This window comes from Panthera leo, chromosome C1, assembly GCF_018350215.1.
Source record: "Panthera leo isolate Ple1 chromosome C1, P.leo_Ple1_pat1.1, whole genome shotgun sequence".
Lineage (NCBI taxonomy): Eukaryota > Metazoa > Chordata > Mammalia > Carnivora > Felidae > Panthera > Panthera leo.
The window spans coordinates 153177987-153194994 of NC_056686.1; the positions used below are offsets into that span (position 1 = coordinate 153177987).

The following is a 17008-nucleotide window of genomic DNA, read 5'->3' on the forward strand; positions in this document are numbered from 1 at the left end:
AGACACAGAATCTGAAGCAGGCTCCAGGCTCCAAGCTGTCAGCACAGATCCCGATGCAGGGCTCGAACTCACGGACTGCGAGATCATGACCTGAGCCAAAGTCAGACGCCTAACCGACTGAGCCATCCAGGCACCCCTGAACTATTTAATTACTCTATTTAATCACTCTGTGCCTCAGTTTCTTCATCTGTAAAACTAATACAGATCAAGGAAGATAATGCATGCAAAACACTTTGTACGGATTAAATAATCAGTACATATTAGCTCACACTGTCATTCGGAAGTGGAACACAGCATACTTGAGGTACTTCCAAAGTGTTGCATGGTCCAGCCTACATTAGTTATTGAGAGAAATAACACCTCATCTGGCTCTATTAAACATGACAAATGTCCACACAGAAGGGAGTTGAGTCAAGACCTGCACATGTTCTGCATGCCAAAAGACTTCTGTCGATTGAAAAAACATATGCTCAGGTGATCTACAAAAGAATGGAGATCCTCAATTTTATTACATTCTCACAAAATGCTTTATTTTTTTTTTTTGCCCATCTCAGCTTTCCTTTTTTAAAGTTTTTATTTAAATTTCAGTTAGTTAACAGAGTGTGATATTAGTTTCACGTATACAATATAGTGATTCAACACTTCCATACATCACAGGTGATCATTACAGTAAGTGCCCTCCTTAATCTCCATAACCTATTTAACCCAATTCCCTGCCCGCCTCCCCTGTGGTGACCATCAGTGTGTCCTCTAAAGTTAAGTCTGTTTCTTGGTTTGTCTCCCTCTTTTTTCCTCTTTGCTTGTTTTGTTTCTTAAATTTCACATATGAGTGAAATCAGATGGTATTTGTCTTTCTCTGACTTATTTCACTTAGCATTCTACTCTCTAGCTGCATCCATGTCATTGCTAATGGCAAGATTTCATTCTTTTTTATGGATACATAATACTCCATCGTATATGCATATCACATCTTCTTTATCCATTCATCAGTCGATGGACACTTGGGCTGTTTCCATAATTTGGCTATTGTAGATAATGCTGCTATAAACATTGGGGTGCATGAATCCCTTTGAATTAGTGTTTTTATATTCTTTAGGTAAATACCTAGTAGTGTAATTGCTGGATCATAGGGTAGTTGTTATTTTTTATGTTTTGAGGAACCTCCATATTATTTTCTAGAGAGGCTGCACCAGTTTCCACCAACAGTGCAAGAGGGTTACCCTTTCTCCACATTCTCGCCAACACCTGCTGTTTCCTGTGTTGTTAATTTTAGCCATTCTGACAGGTGTGAGGTGGTATCTCCTTGTAGTTTTGATTTGTATTTTCCTGATGATGTGTGATGAGCATCTTTTCAGGTGTCTGTTGGCCATCATTTATATGTCTTCTGCCCGTTTTTTAATAGTATTATTCATTTTTTGGGGTGTTGAGTTTTGTAAGTTCTTTATATATGTTGGATATGAACCCTTTATCAGATATGCCATTTGCAAATATCTTCTCCCATTCTGTAGGCTGCCTTATAGTTCCGTTGATTGTTCCCTTCGCTGTGCAGAAGCATTTTATTTTGACGTAGTCCCAACAGTTTATTTTTGCTTTTGTTTCCCTTGCCTCAGGAGACATATTTAGAAAGAAGTTGCTATGGGAAATATCAAATAGGTTACTACCTGTGTTCTCCTCTAGGATTTTTATGGTTTCAACTCTCACATTTAGGTCTTTAATCCAATATGAACTTATTTTTTTGTTTGGTGTAAGAAAGTGGTCCAGTTTCATTCTTCTGCATGTTGCTGTCCAGTTTTCCCAACCGCATTGGTTGAAGAGACTGTCTTTTTCCCATTGGATATTCTTTCCTGATTTGTCAAAGATTAATTGACCATATAGTTGTGGGTTCATTTCTTTAAAACTAGTGTAATTGTCTTGGGTTAGTATATCATAACAGACAACTTAGCACTCTTCTTTAATTGTCTTTTTATGAATAACTATATGTCCAGGTTTTTAAAAAGCTAAAGATCTAGAATCATGCTTTAAATCTGTAAAACGTTTTCTAAAAACAGCTCAGATATTGACCTTATAATAGACATTCACCCAATATTCTTCTCTGATTATTCTACAATACTAGAATTCTGCCTTAACTGCAAATAATTTTCAACATAAGTACAATAGGTACTCTTTAATGTAATTAAGTGCTTACAATTTTATTGTGCAAGTATCATGGAGATAAGCAATTAACAGAAGGTTATGGTGAAATTTACAAAAATAGATCATTCCTAAAAAATCAGTAATGTGTATAGGCTTGCTTAACTTAAAGGGAACAGTTAGGCTATCAACATGTACTAAGTGATCAGGCAGTTGATAAACATATTTTTCATACCAAAATCCTACAATATTAAAAAAGCCCACACACAACCAAATATGAATTCAAATGAGACATCTAACAAAGTAAGAAATAACAGACCTGGGGATCATTATGTTGATCATATCCTCAGCACAGATGAAAGATTAATGTCACTGTCAATACCATCATTTTTTGGTAACACTTAGTATCCTGGTGCTATGCTGATGAATACCCCTTATGTTCAGGAACAATTGTAGAAATAGTTCCTGATCTGTGATCCCAAGGGGCAATAGCCCATGCAGTAATTTGAGCACTGTGTTCTTAGTACTATGCCATATACTGTGGAGGATGGATGAAATAGCTAAGTATCATTCTTGTCTTCAAAGAACTTACTCTCTGGTAGGGAAGGCAAGCTTACAGACAGTTTAAACAACACACGATACATGATAACAATACACAAATCAAGTTAGTGCATTAAGGTAGTAGTCATCCACTGACATAGATCATAGATCAAGGTTGGAACATAAAATGATTTTGAATGAACCTAATAGTCTTTGGTTTATGCAAAATTGGGAAGTAGGTGAAAGTTACCTTTAATATTTGTGTATCTCTCCTATGAGCTTTCTTTCCACTGATGGTGGGATAGATCATTCCCCAGGATCCTGTGGTTTTGAGAAGCTGTCTACTCCTCACTTTTCATATATTCTGCTATAAGAACATCCCTAGTAGTGTATTACTAACTGAATTCTCCACTGCTTTTGTCTGGAACTTCAAATCCAAATGGCATTTGGAGGGAACAGTGTCTTGCACAGACAATAATGCCTTCATCTATCCCTCAACTCTCAATAGAGTGAGTAAATAATGACTTGGGATTCCATCTGTAAAAGTCCGCCCTCCTTGTGGTGCATAATTAATAAATGCCAAGTGGTGGGATTCTGAGCAGAAATTCCATAAGGATTGTAGAAGAGGAAGATTAATGACTCTAAAGTGGTAGATCCATTTCGATTCACTTCACATCAGGTGGCATCATTGTCCCAGCTCCACAAAGTAGAACCAAGGAGTCATTCTTGATGTGTCCCTCTATCCCTCTTTGCCACCAAATCCTGTCAATCTTTTCTTATAAATGTTTTCTGGGAATCCATCTACTTTCATTTCTCTTCTTCATGACTTATATAGTAGTTGAATTTTTCATGTTTAATTGTGAGACTGTATGTTCCGTGAAAGCATGGATCCTTTCTGATTTCCTCCCATCACTGTATTTCAATTATATAGGAATAATATATATTTGATCAACAAATACGTGAATTAGAAGTTGCACTAGATCTTAAATCTTTGTGAGATTTGGATGGAAATGAAAGGAAAATAATAATTATAGGAAAGAATATATATAAGCCAAAGGATGAAAGAAAGAATTAATATGGCTTACTCAGAGGCCCAAAATAAGATTGACTAGAGCTAAGGGTAGATTTGGGGAAGTAAATGGTAAATAACTTCCCACAGAAGGCACGGCATCAGATTATAGAGGCAACAGAATTTATGCCTGCTCTGGTAGGAAAGTAGACATTTTTAAGCATTGTTATGATACACTGGAAGCAGAACTTAAATATGTGCTAGTTGAAGCAAAAAACCAGTATTAATTCAGATGTGGTATCACAAGCACCTAGATTTGGGAGATGGCAATACAGATTACAAGGGAAAGGTCTAGAGAAGGAAAAAAAATATGTTATAGAAAAAGAACTTGGGCTGTGGTAAGTGAATGTGGGGTATAACTCTTCATTCACACATATTTAATGAATCTCTCTAGACCTACTCTTACTTAACAAGGGAACTTCCAGATCCACATAATATATAGTTATTTTTAGTAATATTTTTTAAATGTGTATTTATTTTTGTGAGAGAGAGAGGATGCGAGAGAGCAAGCAAGGGGTAGAGAGTGAGCAGGAGAGAGAGAATCCCAAGCAGGCTCTGCATTTTCAGTGCAGAGCTCGAGTGGGGCTCAAATTCACAAACCATGAGATCATGAGCTGAACCAAAGTCGGATGCTCAACCGACTGAGCCACCCAGGCCCCCTAGTAATGTTTATTTATTACACAAAATTAAATATGAGGGGTGCGTGGGTGGCTCAGTGGGTTAAGCATCTGATTCGTGATATTGGCTCAGGTCATGATCTCACTGCCATGGGATTGAGCCCTGTGTCAGGCTCCGTGTGGAGACTGCTTGGGATTCTTCCTCTTTCTCTCTCTCTCTCTCTGTCTCTGCCCCACTCGTTCTCTCTCCCTCCCTCTCTCTCTCAAAGTAAATAAATAGACATTAAAAAAAAAGAAAATAAAATATGAAAAAGTGCTCCAAACCAGGGTGTCTCAACCTCAGCACAACTGACACTTTGGATTGGGTAATTCTTTATGATGGGGGCTGTCCTGTGCATTGTGGAGTCTTTGGCAGCACCCCTAGACCTTGCCCAATAGATGCCAGTGGTACCCACATACCCAACTGTGACAACCAAAAATGTTTGCTGGGTGAGGAAAAATTTCCCCCACTGGAGAACCACTGCTCGAAAAGTATATAGTCCTATAGGGGTGCATGGATGGCTCAATCGGTTAAGCATCTGATTCTTGATTTCAGCTCAGGTTGTGATTTCATGGTTTGTGAGTTCAAGCCCCACATCAGGCTCTGTGCTGGCAGCATGGAGCCTCCTAGGGATTCTCTCTCTCCCTCTTTCTCTGCCCCTTCCCCACTCTCTCCCTCTGAAAAAAAAAAAAATCAGTAAACATTTAAAAAAGTATATAGTTATATAAAGTAGACAATATCATCACTCTAATATTTATTATAACATAATGAACACATTTTCATTCCATTTCAGAAAGCGCAACCTTTGTTAAGGAAAATAGAACCTTTGTTAAATGTAAACATTCTTTTTAAAGAGATTTTTATTTTTAGGATAGAAGGTGTAAATTTTAATTGTACTTACATTGAGCTCTAAAACTATTCCAAGGCAATCAATCAGCAATGACACAAGCATGGCTATGGTAATAATAACCACTGTTACAATAATGTGGAAGACCAATGAAAGATTCCCACCAAAAAACACATTGGCAACTACCTGCCAAATAAACACATTATTTAGAGAGGGATTCTCAGAGGCATGGAGGACTTATTAAGTAAGTATATCATATTATAGCATTTAGGACTACATAAAACACTACCAGTAAGGCAATCAATCAAATCTTAAGCCATATGAACATCCTATATTTCTGAAGTACTTGCACACATATGCATACACATTTCAACAACAAATATTCTTTGTTGAATTATTATATAGGCAGTAGGTTATCTTACAGCCTCAGAACATGGTATAATAATGTATGAAAAAAACTATTTCTTAAGTGTAAGAATGATGTTGGGAAGTTACCTTAAAAAGTATGAGTTCAATAAGGCTGCCACTAATAGAAACTACAGATGCTATTTAGATTATTTGAATGAAAGTAGATTGTAGAGATTCAACCCATCTAAAAAAGCAAATAGTGATCAATTTATGACTGGATAAAATAATCAAATAGAATTTAGAACAGAAAGAGCTTTAGTTACTTAGATCCATCTTTCTTAGAGAGTAATTGGCTCTACAGCAATTCTGAAATATGCCTGTCTGACCTTGGCTTGAGATAGGGTTTGAAACACGGGTAGGATTTAGAGCAGAATTACAGACTGAGGCAACAATGTGAAAAGAGCAAAAGAGGTAAGAAGAACAGGAAAGATACCTATGAGAGACAAGGAGGAGACAGTCTGAACAGGGTTGACTCTGTGCAAGGGAACCTCTGAGACAAGAGCTGAAAATGGTAGAAGGTCAGATGCTAGAAATTCTTTTTTTTTTAATTTTTTAAATGTTTATTTGTTTTTGAGACAAGAGAGACAGAGCATGAGCAGAGGAAGGGGAGAGAGAGAGAAGGAGACACAGAATCTGAAGCAGGCTCCAGGCTCTGAGCTGTCAGCACAAGCCCGACGCGGGGCTCGAACTTACGCACTGTGAGATCATGACCTGAGCCAAAGTTGGATGCGTAACCGACTGAGCCACCCAGGCGCCCCTAGAAAGTCTTAATGAAGCCAACCCTCCAAGCTGTACTAAGTAATATTCCTAGATAAGTAGCATTCCCCACAGACTGGATACTGCCATACTCTGCTAATAATTAATGGGGATACTAATAACTTTTACTTATTTATGATTTTACAATTGGTAATGTTTTTCCAAATATTTAAAATTCATTCTTGTAGATGCCTCTGACAAAATTCTAAGAGTAGAAAGTGCAGCAGGCTAGTGAGAGACATTCATTAGGGGTCTGGGCAGGCTTTCTGACATCCTTTTATGTGGCTGGCTACTTAACCTATGAATAGAAATGGCTTTGACTGTGTGTGTGTGTGTGTGTGTGTGTGTGCGTGTGTGTGTGTAGACAGAGGAGAGAGAAAAAGGAAGTGAATGAATGAAGTATATCTGAGGTTCCTCTGCCTCGTATTTGCTACCATGGCAGAGATCTTGATTTAGTTCTGTCTTCCTGTCATGGCAGCTAGAGAGGAAACACAAGTTCCAAGTACTGAAGACATAAGCTGTGCAGGTGGAGTGACTCAGATGGTCCATAAGCAGTTCACCAGAAACCACACGAGAATGTACCATCTGTTACTGCTGATCTAGAGATCAGATTTGAACCCAAAGTACTGGGCAGAAGCTAAAATAAAACCATTTCCTGCATCCAACAACAGCAAATACTTTACAGGCCCTTAGATTTTAAAAAGTCTTCATAAAAGTAAATTTCAGTATACTTCTCTCTTATATTCAAGTTGGAGAACGGGCCTGTGATTTACACATTTGTAAGTGAGGACAAGTGCTAATTGTAAAGGACATACATAGTGCTTAATATTTCCTTATTCCATTTCCCTGAGCAGTTCCTTACCCCAGAAAAGGCGTGAGGTAGGCACTGGTCTTCGTCTAGAAGCCAGCCGATCAGTTAGTGTATTTAAAGCTCTGTGGCGTTTAGGCATTTCACTTCACACATTAGACCCATTCACATGGCGCACTGTGTAAACAGCCTCTAGGAATAGATCCTAAAACTAAGCCCTTTTCAGTGTGATTGCTGAAAGAACCACTGTGAAACAGGATCATGTTTTTCTGCTGACTCGTACAGTGGATTTTTCGCTGACTGTATAAGGGATTCCCAACAAGCCATGTTATCCAAGTTTACACAAAAAGAGTGAGTTCTTTTTTCACTTAATCATCCTTCACAAATCCACATATATATATATATATATATATATATATATATATATATAGTACAAATACATCACAAAAACATATATATGTAATATACCATCTCTATCATTTTACATGGTGTAAAATAGAGATAAATATACTTGGATAAATATATAAATGAAATATATCTGTAAAACTAATGGCTTAAATTGATTTTGGTTTTCCATGTACAGTAAGATATTTTCATTTTTTAAAAATAACACAACTGATCAAAATCTGTTCCAAGGTGCCTGAATACATGTTGACTTCTAAAACAATCTTAGCAAAAGGACAATTCTGTAAAACATGTTTTAAATCTCAGTACTTAATTTCTCTGTAAAAATGTTTTTAAGGAAAAACAACTTAGTTTGGCCCTATTAAAGGCTGGCATTCATTTTGGAATGCAGTTGTATAAATATTTATACTTATGCTAATATAAACTAAACCACCAAACGTGATCTTCAAATCCAATTTTAGAAAAAAATAACTTGTAAGCATTTGAGTATGAAATTCTCTTTACACTGGTTGAAAAAGAAAATTTTATAACTTCTATTCCTCATCGTGCACTTGCAAATTTGCAGAATTAAATTATTTACAAGTCTTCCTGAATTAAATGTAGTAGAGGGATCAACTAGATAAAGTGTTGGAAAGGAATTGTGCTTACCTCTCTAGTCACAAAGCATTCAATTGGGTACGTTAAAATGACAGTAACTCCATAACAGAACCTTCCAAATGTTACCAGGTCATCGTTTCTGCAATAGTTTTCGAATAAGTCTCCTAGAGAATAATATAAAATAGATGTATTTCAACTGAATATTCGAGATAAACACCTAACAAATCAGATAATGGGTATTTATCATGTAAGTCGAGCTGCAGAAACTTCATTTAATCAATGGAACAGACTGCCAAGTCTAAATATAGCATGTTTGCATTCGATAACTCTATAATTATTGACTGATATTAAAACTAGTACCTGTGCCAACTTGAAGATGATTTTATAACTAGTAGTTTTTCCCTTACTCTCATTGTTTGTTTTTAGTAGATCTGCCTTAAATTTGTATCAACATCTGAAAAATACTTTTATCCATTGTCTTCTGACACCTGAATCAACTCCCTAAATTCTTGTACACTGGTTTTATAAACTTGCTTCTGGTCTTTGTTTCTGGTAAATAAGTGACTTCGTTATTAAAAAAAAAAAAAAAAAAAAAAAAGTATGTTAAAATAAACAAATTTCCTTTTGAAATGTTATTCTTAGATCAAGGGCAATCCTGAAAGGAAGAGTAGACCCGTACATCTGGGGAGCTGAATTTCCTGTAGACCACGCTATAGGGTTCAATCACAAACCCCCTGTCACAGCAAGAATTTACCTTTCATGGTATCGGATCAACCTTGGTGTAAGAGCACTGATTTAAAACTGTGGAAATATGGTTGTTTCTGAGGAAAAGCATTATATTTAATTAGTTCCACACTAAACAATGGACCATGTACACCTTGAACCAATTCTTTTTTAAAAATTTTTTTAATGTTTATATATTTTTTGAGAGAGAGAGAGAGAGACAGAGACAGAGAGAGAGAGACAGACAGCATGCACACGGGGGAGGGGCAGAGAGAGAGGGAGACACAGAAGGAGCTGTCAGCACAGAGCCCAACACGGGGCTTGAACTCATGAACCGTGAGATGGTGACCTGAGCAGAAGTTGGATGCTTTAGCTGACTGAACCACCCAGGCGCCCTGGACCAATTCCTATTTCGACACTGTCTTTTCTCAGACATCTATGAAGAAATGGAGGGATCTAACGAGGGCCCAGAAGTCATGGCGGCAAAAAGCTTCCCAGAACTGAAACAAACAATATTTGGGCCTGTTCATTTCCTAAATATAACATGCTTACATTTTAAAATTTTGGTCATGTTTTCCAATTAGACTGAACAGGATATCAGATCAAAGTCACACACTACCATACTGTTTAAAAAGAAAACAAAACTGTATTTCTGTCCTTTTTTTTTTTCTTTAAAAAGCTAAATGACTTGGCTCTGCCAAGACTCTAATGACTCTTCTCCCCTCCTCCTGTCAATTAGAACAAATGCACATTCCTGTCTAGTGTCCCTTAGGGCAGAAGGGATTAAACCACAGAGCAGTCGTGGCAGAGGCCTGTTTCAAGGTTGACTGAAAAGGTTCCACCATTCTGAGAAAAGAGGACTAAAAGTCCCTGTTCACTAATCTTCTCTACAAAATGGGCCCTGCCCCTTTTCAAAAGTGCCTGGAACGTCCAGAGCAACCTGCAGTCCTTAGTGCCTCACGAGCTGAAATTTATCTACTAAGAGGGAAAAGAAAGGAAGCACGCAGCGTGCACAGATAAGACCAGATTTGCCTCAAATGAAACAGCCTGAAGGAACAGTGGCAGCTTATTCCAGCTTGAGTCTAAGTGTATTTTCGGGAATTATAGCTAGGTTAAAAAAACACAAAAACCCAAACCCAAACCAACCTGTCAGCATTGTTATATAAAGATTTAATTATATCTAAGCAATTACCACTGATAACAACATTAGGAAGGTGTGACTAAGATAAAGGATTTATGTCTTACAGAGAAGGCATTTAAAAACCAAGGTTTTGTACAGACTGGAGCCTACAGGCCATTCACCTTGGCAAATGATACAGCAACAGTGATATATGGCAATGTTCTAAAACACAATTTTTATCAGGATGTTCACAATCACTTTGTTACTGCACTCTCATGGCATATGTGTGTATTATATTTTTGATGGCACTGGAATTATACTAACCACTTTGTTCTGAAGGCATTTTTACTTTTTTTCATTATTTGAAAAATGCCCCCCTATCATCATAGTCACCAGTAACCTCTATTTGAAACGATGACCATTCACTCAAGACTACCTAGTGTCATCTGACAACTAAGGGAAGAGGGTCTGGAGGATAAGAGACAGCTTTTAATGGGTCACACTTGACCAAAATGGGGTAGACAGCAAGAGAGAATGGAAAGAAAATTGGACTGGGAGTCAGGAAACTTGTTTTCTACTTTGTCACCATCCAGCTTGGGCAAGTTCCTTCACCTCTTTGTGTTCTAAGCAGGGGGTAAAACTAGTTATTCCACTTACCTTCATAGGGTTGTTTCAAGGTCAAATGAGATAATAGACCTGCAAAAGCTGTGACATGTTTGAATCACAGCATTTAGCGGGCTGTCAGATTACCCTGGATATTACACTACACGGAGGGGTGAACGCACAGGTCAAAGGAAGCAGAAGAGAGAGCCATTCGGTTGTTGGGCCTGGGTGAACAGGGAAAAGAGAAGTAAATTCAGTGTGGAGTGGTGCCCTGAGGGAGGAGGGAAGGAGGGAAGGGCTGGTTTTGTGTGAAAGATGATGTTCTGTGTTTAAGGTAAGAACAGGACAACTAAATAGGTATGTCCTGCAGGCAAGAGACTGGAAATGAAAGGCTAAGTCTGGACTAGAGTTTAAAACAAGGGCAATCTCCAGAGAATTTGTTCAGAGAAAAGAAGGCAACTTGCCTGAGTCAGTTAATGGAGGGGGTGGGGTGGGGGGAGAAGGGGAAAGAAGGTAGGAAAAAGCAGAGAGCAATCACTCCGGGAGTAAAAAAAAATATGAACAGAGTGAATGATGATATGATGGTGCTCCTTCTCCTATGGGAGAAAAGACAGGATGTTCAGAACCGTTAAGTGACTCACAGAGGTGCATGAGAATCAGAACCAAGAAGATTATTCACTTTGAAGATCAGGAAGATACTGATATCTCTGAAAGTGAAGCTGCAGGGGGTAGTGGGGAGGGAAGCCAGAATTCAAGTGCTTTTAAGTGAAAGCATGGAAGAAGAGAGAGAATGAACTACAGAAATAAGTTTAGCAGTTTAAAAGGGAAAGAATCACAAAACAGAAACAGCAGAGGCAGGAAGGTTGAGGAGAGAATGGGTAGAAGAGATAAGTGATACTTCGGAGTAGAACATTAGGTATAATTGTACCCAAAATGAGAAGTGACAGAACCACTCCATGTAAATAGCAAAATATGATGAGACTGAATCTCTCATTTTACCTTGGGTGTAGCCAGTAAATGTCAAGTATCCACATGTAGAAAAGAGAATACTGATCAATACAGAAGCCAAGGTGGAGATGTGGATGATGCGGGACCACTTAGCTACTGTGGGATCTTCCAAAGAACCATAAACTAAGAAGCAGTTATGGTGGCAAATAAATGCTGCAAAACAAAACAAAACAAACAAAACAAAACAAGCGTCATTAAAACAAACACTAAGGTTCTCTTTTTCTTCTGAAAATTCGGAGATGTATATGACTTTGGAATGCTACTGAAGTTCAAATACATTAATTTACTAGCTATGTCAGAAAATAACTTTGTAACGGCTTTAGGAATGAGAAATTTCACTCACATTGGGCTTATGTAGTCTCTTCATGTCACTCTTGATATAAACCAGGCCTATCCAACTTTTCTCTCCTATTTTCCATTTCCTACTGGCCTTCCAGTTTTAAGGGAAATCTAAACAACACTATATTTCCAGTCCATGGCTTCTTTTCCAATCTGGGATATAACAGAGTAGCTTTAGACATCTGGCCAATTTGTAATACTTTGTGTGCAAGGTTTTGAAGAAGCACATAACAACACTTGCTCCATTTTCAAGTTAAGAAACAAGATGACTTTAATGAGTTGTCTGCACGAGGAAGAGACTTGTCCAAATTAAATCAAACTTTAGTGATGAGTGAGAAAAGTTTGAGCCTAATTTTATGTTGGCACAAACTAGATCATATGCTGCTAATAGGAAGTCTAAAACTTAGGACATCTGCTCTCCAGACACAAATACGAAACTTTTTTTTCATTATACAGAAGACTCCATATTGAGAAAGGGCCTTTGAAACCATATACTCACCAAACGACATAACACCAACAGCCTGAATGGCGTTGGGCTTTGCAAATACCCAGGCATCTTCTGTTTTTGGTCTAGAAGATAAATCAGGTATTTAATGAATGATCAAACAAACACAAGCCTAAGCATATCAGAGAACACAAAATGCTGTCACAATGAAAACTGAGTCAGAAATTAATAAGGGGCTCCCATTAATCTTCCTTAATTGTGAATAATTTCTCAGGAACATGAATGTAATGGTAACCTTGGTCCTCTAAAATGCATGTCAAATGCTTGAAAAGACTGTACATACATAAAATATCCACTGACTACTTAATTTTGTGACTTTATTTAGTCATCAGCTTAACAAGATACATTGGTTATGCACTCATCATTTAAGATACTCACTGAGGGAAATACAAAAACTCATAATGCAATGTTCTTCCTCAGTTAATGAATACTTCCCTTCATTCCCCTTTAACTCATTCTCCAGGCTCATCCTACCCAAGGGAAATCCATAGTTGGCACTACACTTTACTCAAGAAGGTGGACATGAACTAATATTAATTGAGGATGTACTCAACTGTATTCTGGGAACTATCCTATGATATCTCAATCTTCATAATAACACTCAAGAGTTATTGTCACCATTTAATACATTAGGAAAGTTAACGTCTGGGTGGTGGTGTAACTTGTCAAGCTTCCACAGATAGTAAGTGAAGAAGTTGAGATTTGCTGCCCATCCCTTTCATACTGAACTGTTAGTGGCCTCAAATTCTTACCTGTGGAAGTACTTCTCAAAGACGTTTTGGAATATATGAACTTTAAATTACCCTATTCTTTAGCACAATTAAAATATTTGTCAGTCTGTCTATTGGTAGAGATTTGTCTCCTGGTTAACATATCCCCGAATAATGGTGAAGAGCCTAGGTTCCAAGGTCAGATAGCTGGTATTAGTCTTCTAGCCCCTTCTACCTATTAGTTGGGTGACCTTAGGCAAGTTATTAACCTTTCTGCATTTCAGCTTTGATATCTATAAAATGTGGGTAATAATAGTAGTAACTACTCCATTGAATGATTGTGTGAATTAAATGAGATAAAATATGTAAGTCTTCTGGAAGAGAGCCTTACATATAATAAGTGTTCAATAAGTGGTCACTAATATTATCAGCTTATTATTATTGTAATTCATTGTCATTTAATAAAATGTAGGGAAATGTTAAAAGATGTCCGGCTTCCCTGAAAAAGGAAAGGCTTGAGTGAAACCCAAAAGAATACACTAGGACAGAAGAGGGGAAAAGAGGAAGGAGGGTCGTAGAAAGCATAAAGGCAATAGCTGTACACCCACCTAATTCATAAATTTGTTATTCATTCTCTGCGTAAAATAGGCACGCAAAAAAAAGTCTCATTTGCTTTGTCAAAGTTAGTGGGATTTATGCATTATATCGATTTCCCCCCCATATTTGAAATGAGCAGTTACACAAAAGAACCAGCTAGCCTACAAGGGAGGCCTCAGGCTGTTACATGGCTTGCCGTGATTCCCAGTTTTTTGAGTGGGAACTGCTGCCACCTGCTGCCTCCACTGTTCTTACTGCAGTGAACATCGACTGGGAACAGAGTACCTGTCAAATTCCAACGTTAACATGGAAAAATACATAGTTTGTCCATGGTCTTTAAGAAATGATGTAGAAAAGCAGCACTAAAAATTACAGAAACTTGGGGGTGCCTGGGTGGCTCAGTTGGTTAAGCGTCCGACTTCAGTTCAGGTCATGATCTCGCGGCTCGTGAGTTGGAGTCGGGCTCTGTGCCGACAGCTCGGAGTCTGGAGCCTGCTTTGGATTCTGGGTCTCCCTCTCTCTCTCTGCCCCTTCCCCACTCATGCTCTGTCTCTCTATCTCTCTCAAAAATACATAAACATTAAAAAATTTTAAAACCAACAAAAATTACAGAAACTTGGAAGATTTTAAACTTTTTAATAGGTTTTAAAATATCTACTTTCTCTTGCTGTATTTGCACATGGATAATACAACTCATTTTTCCCTTCAGTACAGATTATGGTACTGTTCTACTTTTTATTTCTTTTATTGGTAATAAAAAGGTATGAGTTTGATTTTCATTCTTCTTCCTCCACTTAAGTTTTTAAAATCTTTCCTGGTCCATATGTTTCATTGAATATATTTTTAGATAAGATGGAGTGTGAAACAGTACAAAGAGATAATTTTGATTTTTTTGTATTCAGCTTAGCGATGTTGATTTCATAAGATGAAAAATACCAAAAAAAGATGTTACTGATAGAATGCATGTGGGTCCAAATCTAGGTAAAGAGAAAGAAAGAGGCATTAAATATAGCTTTCCAATCTTTTATAAAGGAGCCTGAAATTAGTTCCAGAATCAACCAGCTATAGACACATGTACGTGCAAGTGAGAGGCAGGGAGAGGGAGAGAAAGTTTCTCAGTATATTTTGAGATTTCTGAAAACTTGATACCCATCGTGATTGAGAAAATGAAGTTATAAACTGTTCTGATTTTAGACTAGAGATGCTGAAATACAAAATGAAATATTATCAAATGTAACAAGCAATGTATAAGAAAAAATCCTGAGTAGGCAGAGTTTTTCAAATAAATGCAAGGGTTGTTCAATAACAAAAATCTATTAATGTTAATTCATCTCATCAACAAATTAATGGAAGAAGAAAGCTTATGAGCATTTCAGAATCTGTAGAAAAGCCTACAATCCAGTATTTCATTTGAAAAATACGCTAAGCAAACTATTAATAAAATAGAACCTCCTTAACCTGATAGGAATACCTACCAAAATCTATAGCAAATGACACACTTAAAAGTGAAAATTTAGAAATATTATAATTAAAGGTGAAAACCAAGTAAAGATCTTTACTATCACTGCCTCTGGACTATATTCCTAGAATTTCTAGCTAACGCAATAAAACAAGAAGTCGTAAGATATGTAATCATTGGAAACGGATAAATTATTTGTACCCAACAGAATTGTGTACACAGAAAACTCAGGGGAATTTACTGACAACCTGTTGAAATTAATAAGAGTATTCAGCAAGGTCACTGGATATAGGATTGATACACAAAAATCAATAGGGTTGATGTACATAAATAAGCAAGTAAAATATTTTTTAAAAGGCAGTGTCAATAAAAACACTACATATTTTAGAAGATATGCATAACCTTAATGGCATGACATAATTTTAAGGAAAGATACAAATCAATGGAGAGATGTACTGTATCCATATATATGAATAAGAGGACTCAATATCATGTAGATGTCAGTTCTCCCCCAAATTAATATTTAAATTTAAAGAATAAAATATGACATTCAAGGAGGAAATAATTTTTTAAAAAACCCATAAAAGCAATGTAAAGATTGGTAAACATGAGAATGTTTGTATAATAAAATAATCCATATACAAAGTTAAAATATAAAGATAAGCTAAACACTTGGAAACAAGATTTGTTGTGTATATAAGACATTCCAATAAGCAATGAACAACAGTCAATTGACAGAAAAGAAAATGAGAATAATTATGCTACAAGTTGCTCAGTTTCCTTAATAATCAAAGAAACTCAAATAAAATCCATACAAACAGGCATTTCACACTTAATTCAACCACAGAAATGTTGATAAATTGCTGGGAAAGGACAACTTGCAATTATTATGGAGAGAACTGTAAATTGTAAAACACTTTGGAGAAGAGCTTGATAATATCTAGTAAAGCTGAAGGCACTCAAAACTTGTGAGCAAACAATTATATTTCTACATATATGACCTAGGCTAGGAAAGTGCACACATGCACACACACAAAAATATGGATAAGGATGCTCACTACTACGTTGTTTATATTACCCAAACTTTGGAAACTCTCTCAATTTCAAGCAATAAAATTGATAAATAAATCCATAAGTAAAATATGACATAAACAAAATTGTGTGCTATAAGAACAATGAAAAAGAGTCACTCAGTACTATCAAAATGGAAATATATGAAAAATAACACTGAAGGAAAAATCATGAATTATAGAAGAGAATGTGCAATATTTTCACCGTAGTGGTTATTTAAAAAAAAAATTTTTTTTAACGTTTATTTATTTTTGAGACAGAGAGAGGGAGACACAGAATCTGAAACAGGCTCCAGGCTCTGAGCTGTCAGCACAGAGCCTGACATGGGGCTCGAACTCACGGACTGCGAGGTCATGACCTGAGCCGAAGTCGGACGCTTAACCGACTGAGCCACCCAGGCGCCCCTACCATAGTGGTTATTTATATATATTTTTACAAACATACTAATCAATACTAGATATTATTGTCAATACATAAATGCATAGTAAAGTATAAAAGCATAAACAGGAATGATTTAAACCAACTTAAGAATAATAGCTATCTCTAGAGAAAGAGAAATGAATTGACTTTTAAATATGATAATCTATTGCTGGCAAATATTGGCAATAAATATAGAAAATTATTTCAAAAGAATCTAGCCCAATTTCCTGCTTCCC

At 36.8% G+C, this 17008-nt stretch overlaps 1 protein-coding gene across 1 annotated transcript in view; it reads right to left on the minus strand.

Annotated features, from left to right (window-relative positions):
• The window catches only part of SLC38A11 (solute carrier family 38 member 11), a 55850-nt gene that overhangs the window by 4921 nt on the left and 33921 nt on the right, over positions 1-17008 (minus strand). Inside the window, exons 8-11 of the mRNA XM_042948989.1 lie at positions 12510-12580; positions 11663-11824; positions 8269-8381; positions 5298-5429 (exon numbers count right to left, since the gene is read on the minus strand). Coding sequence (XP_042804923.1) covers positions 5298-5429; positions 8269-8381; positions 11663-11824; positions 12510-12580 — 478 coding nt within the window. The remainder of the gene's footprint in view (positions 1-5297; positions 5430-8268; positions 8382-11662; positions 11825-12509; positions 12581-17008) is intronic.